The 18,199-nt window shown below is 49.2% G+C and overlaps 1 protein-coding gene across 2 annotated transcripts in view; it reads left to right on the forward strand.

Moving 5' to 3' along the window:
- Positions 1-247: 247 nt before the first annotated feature.
- Positions 248-18,199, forward strand: part of SNTA1 (syntrophin alpha 1) — a 29,196-nt gene continuing 11,244 nt past the window's right edge. For both annotated transcript variants that reach the window (XM_044263239.1, XM_044263238.1), the window contains exons 1-2: positions 248-630; positions 3,702-3,887. In XM_044263239.1, the coding sequence (XP_044119174.1) occupies positions 321-630; positions 3,702-3,887 (496 nt within the window). In that variant the 5' untranslated portion in view covers positions 248-320. The remainder of the gene's footprint in view (positions 631-3,701; positions 3,888-18,199) is intronic.

The following is an 18,199-nucleotide window of genomic DNA, read 5'->3' on the forward strand; positions in this document are numbered from 1 at the left end:
TCCTCACTTACCCGCCTCTCTCTTTATCTCTTGACCCCTACTTCCTACCCACGACGCCCGCAACCCCTAAGTACTCTCACGCGGCATCCTTCAGGTCCTGGGCACCGCCGCGTCGCATCCAGTTTGCCTGCGACCCCGCCCCTCTCCGTAGCCACACCCCCTGGACAGCCCCGCCCCCGAGGCTCCACCCCCAGCGGCCCGGGGTAGTAGCGGCTGGCCCAGTCCGGCCCCCGCTGCCCTCTGCCCTGGGCGCTTGGTCGGAGCCGGCCGGGCACTGCGGGGCAGGGCGAGCGCGGCGGCCCGGGGGCTCGGAGGCGAAGATGGCGTCAGGCAGACGCTCCCCGCGCACCGGGCTGCTGGAACTCCGCGCCGGGGCTGGCTCGGGGGCAGGCGGCGAGCGGTGGCAGCGGGTTCTGCTCAGTCTGGCGGAGGACGCTCTGACCGTGAGCCCCGCCGACGGCGAGATCGGCCCGGAGCCTGGCGCCCCGCGGGAGCCGGAGCCCGCGCAGCTCAACGGCGCCGCCGAGCCTGGCGCTGCGCCCCCGCAGCTGCCCGAGGCTCTGCTGCTCCAGCGGCGCCGCGTGACGGTGCGCAAGGCCGACGCCGGCGGGCTGGGCATCAGCATCAAAGGTGGGCGCGGGGGCCACCGAGGGCATGGGGGTCGCGGTGTCTGTGGGGCCGCCGAGGTCGCAGGGGTCGCGGAGCCTGGCAGCCTGCGGAGGACGCGGAGTTGGAAGACTTCTGTCTAGGGTCAGGGAGGGTGTCTGAGGGGACAGAGGGACCGAGGACATCGGGAGCACCAAGGTCGGAGGGTTTTCGGGAGACGGAGGCCTAAGTCTGAAGGCACAGGTAGAGCGGGTGGGGGAGCAGCAAGGACAGGTGGGTGGGGAGTTCTGTGAGGAGGCATTGAGATGTCAGAGTTGCCTGGACATCAAGGACAAGAGGGACGGTAGGAGAGCAAAGGATGGAGAAAGGGGATTGAGGCCTGGGAAGCTGCTGGGCAGGAAGGAGGAAGTCCCTGAGACACAACCAAGGTGGAGGGGAGGGGTAAGGCTTGGAGTTGGGAGCCCAGGTTTGGAGACTTGGGTAGAGGCACAGGCTGGGTTCACAGACAGGGGTCCAGGAAGAACCTAGAAATCTGAGGACCAGGACCCTGTGTATTTAGGCAGAGGGTCCTGGGCTTGAATTTCCTGATCGGCCATCATCACCTTGCACATAACTGAGAGGAGAGCACACAGAGTTGTTACTCCTCTCTGAGAAATCTCAGCCCCCAATACTGAGTGATTTCTTTAGGAAGCACGGGGATTGTGTTTGAGTCCTGGATCTGTGTGAACTTAGACAAATCACTTCCCATCTCTGGACTCTACTTTCCTCACTATGTTGAGGCTAATGATAGAGTTGTAAGGTTTCTGTGAGAACTGGAGTCTCAAGTACTCACCCTGCAAACCCACAGTAGGTGCTTGGTTAATTGTTGCTGTTAGATGAGAGGAAAAAAGGAGGCCAGGAGAGACTTTCAAAGCAACTAACCATAGTGCTTAAAATCCCAGTATACTCCCAGCAGCTGGGTTCACTATGCCTACCCATCTGCTTCTCGGGGTGCTGTCTGCCTTGGGAAAGGGTGTCAGCTCTGGTATCACCTTGGATATGCACTCTTCTCTCTCCCCAGTGCTGGGTCTATTCATTGGTGTCTCCAGACCCTTTGGCCTGGGTGAGAGGGTAGGGATGGTGAGAATTGAGCCACCACTGTGTGCTGAATGCTGTGTCTGGTGCTCTAGGCTTATGGTCCATTTCATCCAGGCAACAAGTGGTAAAAAGTGGGGAGCATAATATCCATTTTGGAGGTGGAAAAACCGAAACTCAGAAAAATGAAACCATTTTCCCAGGCTCAAACAGTGAATGACAGTGCTGAGATTTCAACCTCGATTATCAGGCCTTTAGAGAGTAGCCACGGATTTGGTTCTTCCCCGTGGAAGGGCACATTCCCAGATAGCTGACCAAAGGAATCAAAAAGGGAGAAAGGGGGAAGACAGAGAATGGACACCAGTCTCACCCCTAAACTCCAGAATGGGAGAGGGCAGCAGATCAATCCAGAAATTATACACGCAATGTGTTAAAGCAGAAAGGAACTTAGAGTTAATATAGAGTTCCATTTTACAGATGGACAAGCTGAGACTTGGAGAGGAGACAGACTTTTGAAGGTCGCGTAAAGTTATTCCTTAGCTCCATACTGCCAGTTGGGAGTGAAGGTACTTTTAGGAGGGGTCAGGGGAAGTATCAGCTCCATTCTGTTCTGGAGAATGGGCTCTTGTTTCCATGGTGACCGCCCTCTAAGGGTCCAGCCCAGCTGAGGCAGCCTGGAATGATCATAGCGTCAAACTGAACTGAAGTCCTTAGTTTCTGGTGGGAGAGAGCAGATATAAATAGAAACCCATTCCCTGGGGCACCTGGGTGGCTCAGTGGGTTAAGTGTCTGCCTTCAGCAGAGGTCATGATCTCAGGTTCCAGGGATGGAGCCCCACATCAGGCTCCCTGCTCAGTGGAGAGCCTGCTACTCCCTCTCTCTCTCCCCCTCGCCCTGCTTATGCTCTCTCTCCCTCTCTTGCTCTGTTTAAATAAGTAAATAAAATCTTAAAAAAGAGAGAGAGAGAGAGAGAGAAAGTAACCCATTCCTTTCTAGGCTTCAAATCCTGTGTGGTGCGGTGCGGTGAGCAAACTGTTGGGCCTGTGTGGGGGCCAGGGGAGGTGTTCCAGTCTGACCTTTGCCACCAGTTTGTTGTGTGACCTTGAAATAATGACCTCCTCTTTATGGACTACTAGTTCCTCATCTTCAGTAATCTGGGTTTGACCAGTAATGTGGTATCTGAGAGCCTTAGTTACAGTCAAGCATAGGGTTAAGAGTGTTGGTTCTGGAGCCGGGAGACCTAGGTCCAAATGCTGCTTTCCTGCCACAAGCTAGCTGAATGACCTTGGGCAAGGGGCTTCTCTCCGCACTTCATTTTTCCTGATGGGAGACTGAGCATGCATGTGTGATTGGGATGTTGTGAATATACAGTGAGACAACATTGAGAGCATTTAGCATGGTGCTTGGCACTTAGTATATGAAACTAATGCGAATTATTATGTCTATTTCATATTTTAAAAGGATATTCAAGAGCTTAGCACTTAGCAATAAAGTGATTCAGTAAGATGTACTAGCTTTTTTTTTTTTATATCAGAGATGCAATTTGGATAGGCTTTTGAAATCTAGACTTTCAGGCCTTGATTTTCAGCTGGGTCCTGGATTGTAAAGCTTTCCAATTGCTGAAGAGATCCTTGGGTGGGGGGCATTGCAATAACAGACTTCTATCTTTACTCCAGGATAAAGGGTATCAGTGGGTTCCCCCATTGTGGGAAAGTTGCCTAAAATACAAAATATTTAAGAAAAAGTGACTGAAGCACTTGTAAGTTGTTCAAACATGGATGAACACCCAAAGCGTTTAGCCAAAGATCCAGTGACCAAACTCCATTATGAATTTAGAACATGATTTATTAGTGTCCCAGAATCCTAAGACTCATTTCTGAGATCCTCTTTCCTCTCTCATCCCTGCTCTCCTGGCACTGGGCTGAGCACCGAGGTGGGCCTTCAGAAATAATTTTGCCTTCATGTACTCTCAAGCATTCGAGTGTCTGCCTCAGTTTCTTCCTCTTTCTGTGCCTGTGCAGGCGGCCGGGAGAACAAGATGCCTATTCTCATTTCCAAGATCTTCAAGGGCCTGGCAGCTGACCAGACCGAGGCCCTCTTCGTGGGGGATGCCATCTTGTCTGTGAATGGGGAAGACCTCTCCTCTGCTACCCACGATGAGGCGGTACAGGTCCTGAAGAAGACAGGCAAAGAGGTGGTGCTGGAGGGTAAGCACTGGGGACCCCAAGGGTGTTACTTTTTCCTCTGCTTCCCCCAGGCTTCAAGTGGCCCCCGCTCAGCAGTGGGGGCTGGGAGGTGGGCCGGGTGGAAACAGAACTCAGGGACCCGCCTTGACACAGAATTGGGGTGGTGGTGGGAAAGCTGACACAGAGACAGACAGACCTAGTTTTCCTTTCCTCTCTTTCATTCCCTAGCTCTGTAGACTTGGGCAAGTCATTTCATTTCCCTGAGCTTTGGGTTCCTCATCTGTAGAACAGGGAGGTAACTTCTGTCTTGTTGGGTTGTGTGATCAGGGCAAGACGGACCTGGTAGGATCTGCCACCCTGTGAGTGAATCAGGGAAAGAGAGGGGCAGGGAGGAATTGGGGAAGAGGCAGCTAATATTCCCTCTTGAGGAAACTGGAGAGCTTCCAGCTACAGGGATCCTGAAACCCTGGGACCCATGCTCCCTTGGGAGAAGACTTGGCCTTTATGTTGCAGAACATCAGATCCTTCCAGGAAGGATCAGAGAAGAGTCTTGAAGGGAGGATGTTGGTGGTTCCCCTCTGCTATCCTCACACTGTGTGGTCTTGGATGAGATTGTCTTTTTTGAGCCTCGGTTTCCCCATTGGTTGCGATAAGCCTCTTGCTGTGGCTGTCCCATATCTGCCTTTTGCCATCCCTCTCAGGAGGTTTCTGCTTTGCTCAGCCCTTTCTTCAAACTCCCCTCTGTCAATTCCGGAAGCTGTGGGGGCCTGTGGAATGTGTGTTTGGCTCTTGGCCCAGAACAGGCACAGGGAGATGGCGGGGGCTGATGGAGAATGCCATGGCCAGCGAAGCTGCTGAGCTGAGCCCCAGGCCTGGATCCTCAGAGATTGCCTTTGTGTCCCCAAAACAGGTCTCTAAGAGGCCACAGAAACAAACAGGCTGTGAGGGATCTTTGGCATGCTCGTGGCCCTGACCTTGGTTCTCTCTCAGTTTTGTTTTATTTTTACATTTTCAGTGTACGTCTTTAAGTGCCACTAGTGCATTTTTAAAGTATACACTTTTTTTTTTTAGTGGATAGATCTCTGTTTTTTTAAAAGATTTTATTTATTCATTTATTTGAGAGAGAGAGAGAATGAGAGAGTGAGCATGAGATGGGGAGGGTCAGAGGGAGAAGCAGACTCCCCCCTGAGGAGGGACCCCAATGTGGGACGCGATCTGGAACTCCAGGATCATGACCCGAGCCGAAGGCAGCTGCTCAACCAACTGAGCCACCCAGGCGCCCCTAAGTATATACTTAAAAAAAAAAAAGTCAACTCTGTGGTCTTGGTCCTTGAAGCTTAAGTGTAGCAGTCATATTTTAACAGCAAAGTTAAATAACAAGATCACTGATAAATGATAGAGATAAAAGAGACTCTCCCTACCCTATGCCTCATTACTTTGGTATTTATAGCCAGTAATGCAGCTGAAACTCATCAAAATGTCATATTTGGGTTGACTTGAGAAGATCTCTTAGTTTCTGCTGTTTGAAAGTTTAATCTGGAGGTGGTAAGATTTCTACTGTAGACACATTCCTAATCCACACGGAGGTCCTCCTCCCCCTCTCATCTTCAGATGGAGAATGTCTCTCTGAGTTCTCAGCGTGGGTCATTCTGAAAAGATAGCATCTTTGAGTGTTGGAAGCTCGAGGCAACTCTTGGCTTCAGGAGCCATTACCCAAGCCTTCTGTATCATTCTGGTACTCCATTCCTTCCTTACTAAGCCAAGAAACACTTACCTGCTATGTACCTGGTGTACAGAACATTGGGTCAGAAGCTAAATCCGACCCAGGCCCTCTCCTGAAGGAGCTCATCATCTTGTGGAGGAGATAAAATGTAAACACTGTCTCGTTCATACAAACTATTTAAAAATCAGTTTCTAAACTCTGTCTGCTCTGTGATCAATCTCTGGCCTTGGGTAAGACCCTTGCCTTCTCTGGCCCTCAGCTTCCCTAGCAGTTGGGATTAGACTAGATGAGAGATGATCAGTTGCTTTCATCTTCAGTGTCATCTTTCCTGGTGGATACTGGGAGGCATGTATCTGGAAGGACTGGGAAGTCTTGTCTGGGCTCAGCAGAAAGGAGCTGGAAGCGATTAGCCATGTCTATCATGGGTACAGTAAGGAATAGAAAAAAAAAGTGTTCTGTTCTAGGATTGAGGGTCTGTAGCCATTACATTTTCTGAGACTTTTCCTAGGGTGAGATCTTTCCTTGGCAAACCTGGCCCCCAGTCTCTGGCTGGAACCTGGCCTATCTCTTGCCCAAAATAGGATGTGACACACGGTAGGCACTCAATAAACATTAGTAACTTACCCTCCTCCTATCACATTTATTTAGAATTGGTATTATTTCCTTCTGGAATGTTTGGTAGCATTCTCCAAGGAAGTCATCTTTATAGAAAGGTTTCTTTTTTTTTTTTAAAGATTTATTTATTTTTAAAGATTTTATTTATTTATTTGACAGAGATCACAAATAGGCAGGCAGAGAGAGGAAGGGAAGCAGATTCCCTGCTGAGCAGAGAGCCCGAAGCGGGGTTCGATCCCAGGACCCTGAGATCAAGACCCGAGCTGAAGGCAGAGGCTTTAACCCATTGAGCCACCCAGGCGCCCCTAAAGATTTATTTATTTATTTGACACACACAGAGAGAGAGAGAGAGAGAGAGAGAGAAATCACAGGTAGGCAGGCAGAGAGACAGGGGGAAGCAGGCTTCCTGCTGAGCAGGAAGGCTTGATGTGGGGCTCCATCCCAGGACCCTGAGATCATGACCTGAGCTGAAGGCAGAGGTTTAACCCACTGAGCCACGCAGAGGCCTCTATAGAAAGGTTTTTTTTTTTTTAAGATTTTATTTATTTATTTGACAGACGGAGATCACAAGTAGGCAGAGAGGCAGGCAGAGAGAGAGGAAGGGAAGTAGGCTTCCCAGTGAGCAGAGAGCCTGATGCGGGGCTCGATCCCAGGATCCTGGGATCATGACCTGAGCCGAAGGCAGAAGCTTTAACCCAGTGAGCCACCCAGGCACCCCTGGTTTATGTCTTTTTAAAGAATTTGTCCATTTCATCTAAGTTAACACATTTATTTTATTATAAATTTTTTTAAAGATTTTATTTATTTATTTGCCAGAGAGAGATCACAAGTAGGCAGAGAGGCAGGCAGAGACAGAGAGAGGAGGAAGCAGGCTCCCTGCCAAGCAGAGAGCCTGATGTGGGACTCAATCCCAGGACCCTGAAATCATGACCCGAGCTGAAGGCAGAGGCTTAACCCACTGAGCCACCCAGGCGCCCTTTATTATAAATTTGACAACTAAAAATTTGGCAAAATAGATTTGTTTATAATCTTCCCATATTATTCCTCCCTTTTGGATGCGAGTGCTCTCTGCTTTCTTTTTCCTCCTCCTTTATACTGCTCTGCTCGGTGGTTTTGAGGGGAATCTCAGTCTAGTGGCGGGGGTTGGGGGGAACAGCTGAGTGAAACTACCAGATTACAGATGTGTCATAGGTGCTGAAGTGGGATCTGTCCAGGGATGAGAGGAGGCAGGGGTTACTTCTCTCTGGATAGTCAGGAAAGGCTTCCTGGAGGCGGTATGCTGGCACTTTATGAACAACAAGCAGATGTGGGTATGGGGTGGGGGAAGGACATTCAGGCGGGGCAGCTCTGTGAGTAGGACCTCAAGGGGGTGAAATGACTTGACTTAGCTGGGGCACTGCCTGCGAACTAATTAGGTCTATCTGAGCCGAGGGCGTGAGGGAGTGGAGAAAGAGGAGGTTGTCCAGACTGAGAGCCTTTAGGGCCTTGAATGCCAGGCTAAAGGCATTTGGACTTCCCCTGGAGGAAAACAGAGAGCCATTAGAGGGGGTGCAGCACATGGGCATGTCTGGGTTTTAGCAGCATCGGCCTGGTTTGAAGGAGGCAGAAATAGATACAGAATGGCAGTGAGGAAGCTGGGACCATGGACGAAGGGGATGGTGGTGGTTTGTCCTAAGCAGGCTTGGATAGGAGGAGGAGTGTGGAGGTGCGGCCTTCTTGTAAGTTTTTTCCAGCCTTTTCTTGTTGAGTCTCTTTCAAGCTACTTTCGTAGCCCAGCAGCCTCGTGGAAGGATAATTCCACCCAGTTCAGCCAGGGACAGGCCTTGGGATCGGAGTCTTTGAATTGCCAAAGTGACCTGAGGAGCCTGGAGGATTTGAGGGAGCTGGGATGTTGGGATGTGGTTGTTCTTGAGATATGGGGGAGCTTGTGGGGACGCTAAGATCTGGCAGCTTCAGCTGTCTGGACTCAGGACACTCTGGGCCTCGGTTCCTCCTTGGAGCCCAATTCTAGCCACATTGTTCAAAATTCCCCACCCCCATCCCACTCCTGAGGCCATATCCAGGGGGCATGGAAAGATGGCCTGTCCTGTGGATGTGAACCTGGCAGGGCAACTGGACATCATTCCTGAGGCCTGGGGCTCAGTGGGTACTGAGCCCCCTGAGAGCATTCTAGAAGGACAGATGTCACTAGCTAACTCTGGGTGGCAGCCTACTTCCCTGGCCTAAGTCAGGGGTTCAGCTGGGCCTCATTAACCCCGGCCTGTCTTCTAGGCCCTTTCCTCTGCTAGGTCAGGGGTTTGCACAAATGTTTTCAGCTTGTTCTCAGCCACAGGGATGTGTTTGTGATCAGAGTCTGGGCCCAAGCTGGCAGCCAAAACGCCTCTGTCTGCTGCTTAGAGAGGCCCATTGTGTGCACAGACCTGGAGCCAGGGCCAGCCTAGGCCCTTGGAGACCAGGCCTGGGGGAAAATCAAGAGAGAGCCAAATGCTGTCCACCCCCTCCACCCGCTCCACCCCCATTGTGGCTGGCAAGATAGGGACAACAGAGAGCCTGTGATGCATTAAAAAATAATACTAAAGGACAGAGGCACCTGGCTGGCTCTGTTGGTAGAGCATGTCACTCTTTTTTTCTTTTCTTTCTTTTTTTTAAAGCTTTTATTTATATGAGAAGGAGAGAAGGCGCATGAGTACAAGCAGGGGTGGGGGGGCAGAGGGAGAGGGAGAGGCAGGCTCCTCTGGGAGCCCTAACTGGGGCTCTGTCCCAGGACCGCAGGATCATGACCTGAGCCAAAGGCAGGCACCTAATTGACTGAGCCACCCAGGTGCCCCATCACTCTTTTTTTTTTTTCAAAGATTTATTGGGGCACCTGGGTGGCTCAGTCGTTGGGCATCTGCCTTCAGTTCAGGTCATGATCCCAGAGTCCTGGGATGGAGCCCCACGCTGGGCTCCCTGCTCGGCGGGAGGCTTGCTTCTCCCTCTCCCACTCTCCCTGCTTGTGTTGCTTCTCTTGCTGTCTGTCAAATAAATAAATAAAATCTTAAAAAAAAAAAAAGATTTATTTTTTTATTTGAGAGAGGAGGGGTGTGAGCAGGGGGAGGGGCAGAAAGAGAAGGAAAAAGTCTTAAGCCGACTCCACTCTGAGCCCCAGAGCCTGTGGTGGGGCTTAATCTCACAACCCTGAGAGCATGACCTGAGCCCAAACCAAGAGTCTGACACTCAACTGACTGAGCCACCAGGTACCCTGTGCATGTTACTCTTGATCTTGGGGTTGTGAGTTTGAGCCCCACATTGGGTGAAGAATTAGTTAAAAACAAAAATCTTTAGATACTAATAATACTAATACTACTAAAGGATAATAAAAGTCAGTTTCAATACTTTATACAAAATAGAGAAGGTACATCCCACATAAAGATCAAACTTTTTTTTTTTTTTTAAGATTTTATTTATTCATTTGAGAGAGAGAGAGACAGAGAAAGCACACAAGCAGGGGGAGAGGCAGAGGGAGAGGGAGAAGCAGGTTCCCCGCTGAGCCAGCTGGGAGCCCAATGTGGGGCTCAATCCCAGGACTCTGGGATCACGACCTAAGCCAAAGGCAGACACCCAACCATCCAAGCCACCCGGGCATCCCATGATCAAACTTTTAAAAGACCACACTCATAGAGTAGCATGTCCATAAATATTCATGATAAAAGGCAGTATGGTGTGGAGCACCGGGGTACCTCAGTCAGTAGAGTGTCCATCTCTTCATTTTGGCTCAGGTCATGATCTCAGGGTCCTGGGATCGAGCCCTGTGTCAGACTCTGCACTCAGCACAGTGTGCTTGTGGATTCTCTCTTTTCCTCTCCCACTGCTCTCTCTCTCTCTCTCTCTAAAATAAATAAATCTTGGAAAAAAAAAAGCAGCATAGAATGATAGCATTGCTGTAATCCCCATTTTACAGACAAGGTTGTTGAGGTTTGCTGAACATAAATAACTTCCTTCGGGTCATACGATTAGTAAATCGACTGAATTCAAACTGAGGTTTGTCTGGTTGCTGAGACCACTGTTGCTTCAGCCTTGGGTTATACCTACCTTGCATGGTTATTTGCAAGATTAAAAACTAAAACACACCGGGACGCCTGGGTGGCGCAGTTGGTTGGACGACTGCCTTCAGCTCAGGGCGTGATCCTGGAGTCCCGGGATGGAGTCCCACATCAGGCTCCCAGCTCCATGGGGAGTCTGCTTCGCTCTCTGACCTTCTCCTCGCTCGTGCTCTCTCTCACTGTCTCTCTCTCTCAAATAAATAAAATAAAATCTTTAAAAAAAAAAACAAAAAAAAACCTAAAACACACCAAGGCCAGTGCTCCTAGTAGGTATTCAATTATTTAGTTTATTTGTTCTTTTTAAGGGCGGGACCATGCATTTGAAGTGCAGAGCACAATGTCTTTCACATGTAAGTGTTCAGTGAATGTCAGCCCCTCTCATTTTTATGTCCCTAGCAAGCCCTCAGTGTTATTTCCTCCAGTGAACCTGAAGGTCTTTCAGGGCAAGACTCATGTGCGGTTTGTCTCAGAGCCCTGCACCTGGCACTGAGCCCAGCGGCACGAATTAGCTCCTGGTCAGTAGGGATCTGTCCCTGGGGTACATCTCTGACTACCTGAACCTTGTCAGTTACGGTTGGCTTTCCTAATTGTTTCAGATGGGGCTCAGAGCTCAGGCCGTGCTTGTCGAAGTCCTGAGAATATCCATGGTGAGTCCTTGGGACTCCTGCCGGCTCCTTCCCTGGGAGATAGGCGCTGCCAGGTGTCCTGCCCAAAGTCTAGCTTAATGTATCCCAGCTGTTAAAGGAGAGGCTGTCAAAGGAGAGACGTGAGTCACGGATGCAACTAATCTGAAGCTACCCTGCTTGGCTTAGCCACGTGATGCCGTGCCCCTGAGACACCTGAGGGACTTCTGAATGGAGCCCCCACTTAGTCCTCCCATGGCCACTAGACCTGTTGTTCTCAAGGAAACATTTATTTATTTATTTATTTATTTTTAAGATTTTTTTTTTAAAGATTTTTATTTATTTAATTTTTTTTTTTTTTTTAAAGATTTCATTTATCAGAGAGAGAGAGGGGGAGAGAGCAAGCACAGGCAGACAGAATGGCAGGCAGAGGCAGAGGGAGAAGCAGGCTCCCTGCTGAGCAAGGAGCCCGATGTGGGACTCGATCCCAGGACGCTGGGATCATGACCTGAGCCGAAGGCAGCTGCTTAACCAACTGAGCCACCCAGGCGTCCCAGATTTTTATTTATTTATTTGACAGACAGAGATCACAAGTAGGCAGAGAGGCAGGCAGAGAGAGAGAGGAGGAAGCAGGCTCCCTGCTGAGCAGAAGAGCCTGATGTAGGGCTCGATCCCAGGACCGTGGGATCATGACCTGAGCCAAAGGCAGAGGCTTTAACCCCCTGAGCCACCCAAGCGCCCCAAGGAAACATTTATTTTTAGAAAAATTTTAAAAAGATTTTATTTATTTATTTGGCAGAGAGAGACACAGCGAGAGAGGGAACATCAACAGGAGGACTAGGAGAGGGAAAGCAGGCTTCCCGCAGAGCAGGAGCACAATGCGGGAAGGAGCACGATGCGGGGCTCAATCCCAGGACACTGTGATCATGACCTGAGGCTAAGGCAGATGCCCGATGACTGACCCACCCAGGTGCCCCTTGTTCCCTGGATCTTGATTAAAATGCCTGTGGGGTCTCTGGAGACACGTTCTGGCCTCCATTAGCTGTGTGAGCCTGGCTGCCAATGGTGGTGGAAGAAGTAATGACGATAATGATGGTGATGGTGGTGTCTGCTGTTTGTTGAGCCACCAGCAATATGCTGGGCACGGTGCTAGGTGCCTTCCATATGCTTTCTCACTGAACCCTCAAAACCACCTCTATAACTTAGGCTTGTTATCTGTCCCATGGTGCAGATGAGAGCACTGAAACTCAGAGAGGTTTTGCTGTTTTCCCAGGGTCACACAGTGGCAGAAATGGATTTGGGCTCGTATCTGTCAGATATAAGAACTCATGTTTTTAAGTATTTATGATGCATTGCAAGTCATGTCACCCCCGTGAGACTGTTTATTCAGTGTATCCAACTGTTACATAAGGACAGGGACCTTGATTGAACTATTGCCATTAGGTGAAGATGTGTGTGAGAGTCAGGCTTGGCGCTCGTTCTATGGTGGGCTCTCAGTAAGCATGACTTCCTCCCAGTACTAAGGTCCTGGAGTCCTTTGCTTATTGAGGTGACAAGAGCTTCATCTCTGGATCTTGTCTTACATGGTTGGAATGTGCTGATATATGTATATATATATAGTGTATATATAGATATTTAAATTTTCATTTAAATTCAATTTAGTTAACATACAGTGTATTATTAGTTTCAGAGGTAGAATTTAAGTGATTCATCAGTTGCCTGTAGCTCCCATACGGTGCTATATTTTTGAAAGTAAAGTAGATTTTTAAAAAATGTAGAAAAGTAAAATATAAAAAACCTGAGGAGAATGTAAAGCAATTATCTTCTTCATCTTCTTCTTCTTTTTTTTTTTTTAAAGTTTTTATTTATTTATTTGACAGAGGGAGAAAGAGCACAGGTAGGCAGAGGGGCAGGCCAAGGGAGAGGGGGAAGCATGCTCCCCACTGAGCAGGGAGCCCAATGCGGGACTTGATCCCAGGACCCCTGGATCATGACCCGAGCTGAAGGCAGACGCTCAACCGACTGAGCCACCCAGGTGCCCCCTCTTCTTTTTTTTAAGATTTTATTTATTTGAGACAGAGTGCACAAGTTGGGTGGGGGGAAACGCAGAGGGAGAGGGAGAAGCTGGCTTCCTGCTGAGCAGGGAGCCCAATATGGAGCTCCATCCCAGGACCCTGAGATCGTGACCTGAGTTGAAGTTAGACACTTAACCGACTGAGCCACTCAGGTGTCCCAAGCAATTATCTTCTTCTAGAGATAACCGCAGTTGATATTTTTACACTTTCAGAAAGTTTCCATTTTTGTTTTGATCATTTAGCAAGTTGAGGACCTATTTCCAACTTAGTGCATGTAACTCTGTCTCATTATTATTTTTTTTTAAGATTTATTTATTTATTTGACAGAGATCACAAGTCAGTGAGAGGCAGGCAGAGAGAGAGGAGGAAGCAGGCTTCCCGCAGAGCAGAGAGCCGGATGCGGGGTTCTATCCCAGGACCCTGGGATCATGACCTGAGCTGAAGGCAGTGGCTTAATCCACTGAGCCACCCAGGCGCCCCTGTCTCATTATTTTTAGTGGTAGTATAGTATCCCTTTATTGGGATTCGTATATTTATTTAACAAGTATTTACTGATGCCCTGCTCTGCACTAGGACTTGATGTCGGCGCCACGGACATAGCTCTGAACAAGACTGAGTGGTCTGCTAGTCAGAGAGCTCCCATCTCATACTTACCAGCCCCTACTCGTGGACATTCAAGTTGTTCTTAGCCTTTTGCATCATAGACAATGGTGCCGTGAGCTCTCTGTGGACCTGTGAGCATTTATCTGAAGCGGGGTTCCTGCACAGGGTGTTGTGAGGGTCAAAGGGTTCACGTGCCTTTAGGATCTTGACAGATGGCATCTGTTGTACTGCTTGAGGTTGTGGTAAGGTGAGATTGTCATGCCGCAGAGTGTGGCAATGCAGGCTCTGTTGGTCAGGCCTGATGCAGGGCTTGCCAGGGACTGGGAACTATTTATAACCCAGCCTTGCTAGACCAGCAGAACCTTAAAGGTCGCCCCTTCCAGAGCCTTTAGAATCCCACATCCTCTCCAGACCATCCTTGGCAAGCAGGTGGGCAGCCTCAACTTGAGTCTTCACAATACCTACTCAGAGAGCTGGCCCATCATACAAGCAAGGAAAATGAGGCAGAGAGACCTTGGGACTGCCAAAGCCAGAGAGCGAGTGACAGGGCCTGGACTGAAAACTTTGCCTATCACTGTTTCCTGGGCCTGTCCCCTTAGATAGTCATACTAAGAACAGCAGCAAAAAATAACCACAAGGCAGTTTATTGAAGACTTGGTCTATGCTAGGCAGGGCAAAGTGCTTCACTGGTATTGAGTCTTTACTGGTATTGAGAAATGGGTCTATTTTAAAGATTTTATTTATTTATTTGACAGAGAGAGATATCACAAGTAGGCGGAGAGGCAGGCAGAGAGAGAGAGAGGAGGAAGCAGGCTTTCCACGGAGCAGAGAGCCCGATGCGGGGCTAGATCCCAGGACCCTGGGATCATGACCTGAGCTGAAGGCAGAGGCTTTAACCCGCTGAGCCACCCAGGTGCCCCAAGAAATGGATCTATTTTACTCTCATTATAATGATGGAGAAATTGGGGCACCTGGATGGCTCAGTAGGCTAAGCAGCTGACTCTTGATTTCTGCTCAGGTCATGATCTCAGGGTCATGGGATCAAGCCCTGTGTTGTTCTCTGGGCTCAGCACAGAGTCTGCTTGAGATTGTCTCTCTCCTCCTCCTTTTTCCCTCCTTCTCCTCCCCTCCACCCTCCTTGCACGTGATGTCTCTCTCTCATTCTCTCTAAAAAAATAAAAAAAATCTTTAAAGATGAGGAAATAGAGGGTCACAGAAGTCAAGTCACTTGTCCAAGGTCACCAAGCAAAGAAGTTACACCCAAACCTGCCTCACTCCATAGCTCACACTCTCCAAAATGAGAAGCCCCATGTCTGTCTAAATTCATTCACTGAACAAATTTCATACTTATTGATTACCTAGTATATATGTCAGGTACTATACTAGATTCTGGGGTACCCTAGTGCATAAGAAAGCAAGTCCCTGCTCTCATGGAACCGACATTTTGGCTGGAGGAGAGAGGCTCTAGCCTAGTAAACAGTTGGATCTTAGATCACTTGATTTCAGCCAGGGCCAAGTAGGTGGGTGCCCACTGAACAGACAAGGGACAGCTTGAGCTTAGAGGATGGGCTTCAGTCAAGACTCAAAGCCAGGACGTTCAGTCACAAGCATTAGTGAACACTGGGATAAGTACTGGGGATACTGGTTGAGCTAAAATGGATGTGTCCCCTTCTCTCTGCAGCACATTTGCTCCTCTCAGTTGTCCTGGGCCAGGTGAATGATCCTGCCCTGTTTCAGTTCCTTGTGTTCCTGGGGGAGTCTTTTTCCTGGATCCTTGGGGCCAGGCCTGGGTCCTGTCTCTTCTTGGCAGATCTATAAGGGAATGGGGGCCTCTGGAAGGGTCAGGGTGTCCTATGTTTGTGTGTGTTAGCTTCCCTGAGGAGGAAGGATCCAAGTGTCACTGATTCACCAGGCTCCTGGGTCAGGGGCTTGGCTGGGGAGGGTGTGGATACCAGCTGGGCTTATCTTTGGAGTCTCAAGAATGCTGACCACAGGGCCATCCGCCCTCAGGCCACTGCCTTTGGCTAGCCCCACCCTGCCTGGGCGGGTGACTCAGGCAGAAATCAGAGCAGGGAGGAGGCCTCTGAGCTGGGCTATTTATGGCCACATTCTGGGGCCCCCTGAACCCCACCCCCACTCTGGGACAAGCCAGTTGGTTTGTGAAACCCAAGCCCTGTTTTGGGCATCGGCTTGTGTGCTGTCCATTTATAGTATGTTTCTGTGGGAAAGGAGAAGGAGGACCCAGTTCTGGGACAGCCTGGGTGAGCAGGGGCTCTAAGTGGTTTCTCTGGCTTCCAAAGTTGACAAATGTTCATTTGCCAAGCATGTAGCATAGGAGATCCCTGCTGGATTCTAGGGACACAGAGATGAGTCAGATGAGGTCCATGCCCTCACAGAGCTCCCAGCCTATTGGGGGACACAGACTTCCACACACACACATAGGAGAGTGGGGTGTAGGGGACTGCAGAAGTGATGGGTGTAGTGGATCCAGAGTGGGCATCTGGGAAGGCTTCCTAGAGGGGTGATGGAACTGGGCTGGGCTGTGGCACCTTCTCTCTCTTGAAGGAACCTGTCATACCTTGGCATTCATTTCTCCATTTACAGAACACTGACTCCTGGTTCAGCTCCAGTCCATTTTCCGTCCTCTAGGAGCTCCCATTTTGGTGAGAGAGACCCCCAGCATATGAAGTCTCAGCAGAGTTCTAAGAAGGGCAGGGGTGGCTGGTAGGTAAGAAACTCATATTTCTTGAGGCCCTTACCTCTGCCACATGGTTTATATCATCTTATTTAATTCTACATCTCTCTGGGGGAGATATTGTTATTCCTCTTTTATCGACTTTCAGAACAAGGCCCAGGCAAGTGAATTTCCTTGTCCTTGGTCACATAGCTAGACAGCACTGGAGCTGGAATACAAATCCAAGATTTGTAAATCTGAGCTATACACTGAGGTGCCTGGGTGGCTCAGTCAGTTAGGCGTCTAACTCTCAATTTTGGTCAGGTCATTATCTCAAGAGTGGTGAGATCGAGCCCTGTGTCAGGCTCGACCCTCAGCACAGAGTCTGCTTGAAATTCTTTCTCCCTCTCCCTTAGCTGCCCCCCCCATCTAGCGCACGTGCACACATGCACGTGCACACACACACTCTTGTCTCTCAAATAACTAAATAAAATCTTTTAAAAAACCCCCCAAAACTGTGTACTAAGAGCATTCTGTGCAGAGAGAACATTTTCAAAAGACTGCAAGTTCGGACCATCCCAAAGGTCTAAACACTTCTACTTACTTGGTTAGAACTTAGTCATGTGACCACACCTAGCTGCAAAGGAGGCTGGGAAGTGGTAGTTTTTCTTCCAGGCGGCATGGGCATGGTTCTATAAGCCAGGGAAAACAGGAGAGCATGGATGTTGGCATGCATCCTGAAGAGGCCAGGATCATTAGACTAGAGGGTGAGATTAGGGATGTAGCAGGAGGTGAAACCAGAAAGGTAGGCAGGGCTCAGGTCCTAGAGAGCCTTGGATTTTGATGAAAGGTACAGGGGAGCCAGAGCAGGACTTTGTGCAGGGGAGGGGTGTGGCTAGTGAAGCAGGGGGATGTATCAGTTGTATCTCCCCTCCCCATAGAGGGTGGGGGATGGGGAGTGGGGAGGCTGTATTAATCCAGAAGCTTTTGTCTACAAGTATCAGGAGCTCAATTCAAAGGGGTTTAGACAGTGAAGGAAATGAGTTTTCCTCAGAAAACCTAAAAGCAGCATGGCTACATGGTATATTAGTTTAAGGCCTCACCATCCTCAATGTGTTGACCCCAATCCTTGTACTCAAAAAGTGACTATCATTGCTCTAGGACTAACCCCCTCCCAGCAACTTATAAAGGCTAGGAGAGGAGAGAAAGGGAAGGGAGTGTACTTTCCTTCAGTTCTCATTGGCCAGAATTGTATCATCTGCCCCTTTCTAAACCAATCACAAGGAAGAGGGATGGAAGGATCATGGTTAGCTTTGACCAATCATGATTTTCTTCCTTGTTTGGGAAGAAGCCGAATCTGTGGGGCTCAGGATTCTGTTAGCAATGAGAAAAGGGGGGAAATGGTTTGACTATTAGTTAGGCTGTAATGTGTCCCACCTCCATTGCCCCTTGAGACATAATCCAATAGTCAGTTCTGGGATAAGTCATTGCTGCAATGATGAGGATGAGTCATTGAGTCATTTTTGTCCTAGTTCCCAAACTTCAGACCTAGACTTAATTCTTTCAAGAAAACCTGCTCTTGTTTTCAGCTTAATTGCTCTTCTAACCCTAGTAGGGTTTGTAACTTCCTCTCACTTTCACTGATGTTTGTCTTGGATCCTGTCTGAGCCTGAGGGACAGTCTTCTGTGATAGAAATAGCTTCTTATCTGGCTTTTCCAGGGAGCTGGGCCAGTAACTGCGTCCTCACCCCTTCCTGGTGTGTTTGCTCACAGGCAGAACATACTGGTTAGGCTTTAAATGCAAAAGTCAGATGGTTGGCAAGTCAGATGGCCATGAGGGCATGGTAGTTGAAGGGAGAGGAAGGGAGGCTTCCCAAGGATTAGTAGGCATAAGCACCCCTTAGTAGGGCATCAGGGGGGACAACATAGCTAGGAGAA

This window comes from Neovison vison, chromosome 8, assembly GCF_020171115.1.
Source record: "Neovison vison isolate M4711 chromosome 8, ASM_NN_V1, whole genome shotgun sequence".
In the NCBI taxonomy this organism is placed as follows: domain Eukaryota; kingdom Metazoa; phylum Chordata; class Mammalia; order Carnivora; family Mustelidae; genus Neogale; species Neogale vison.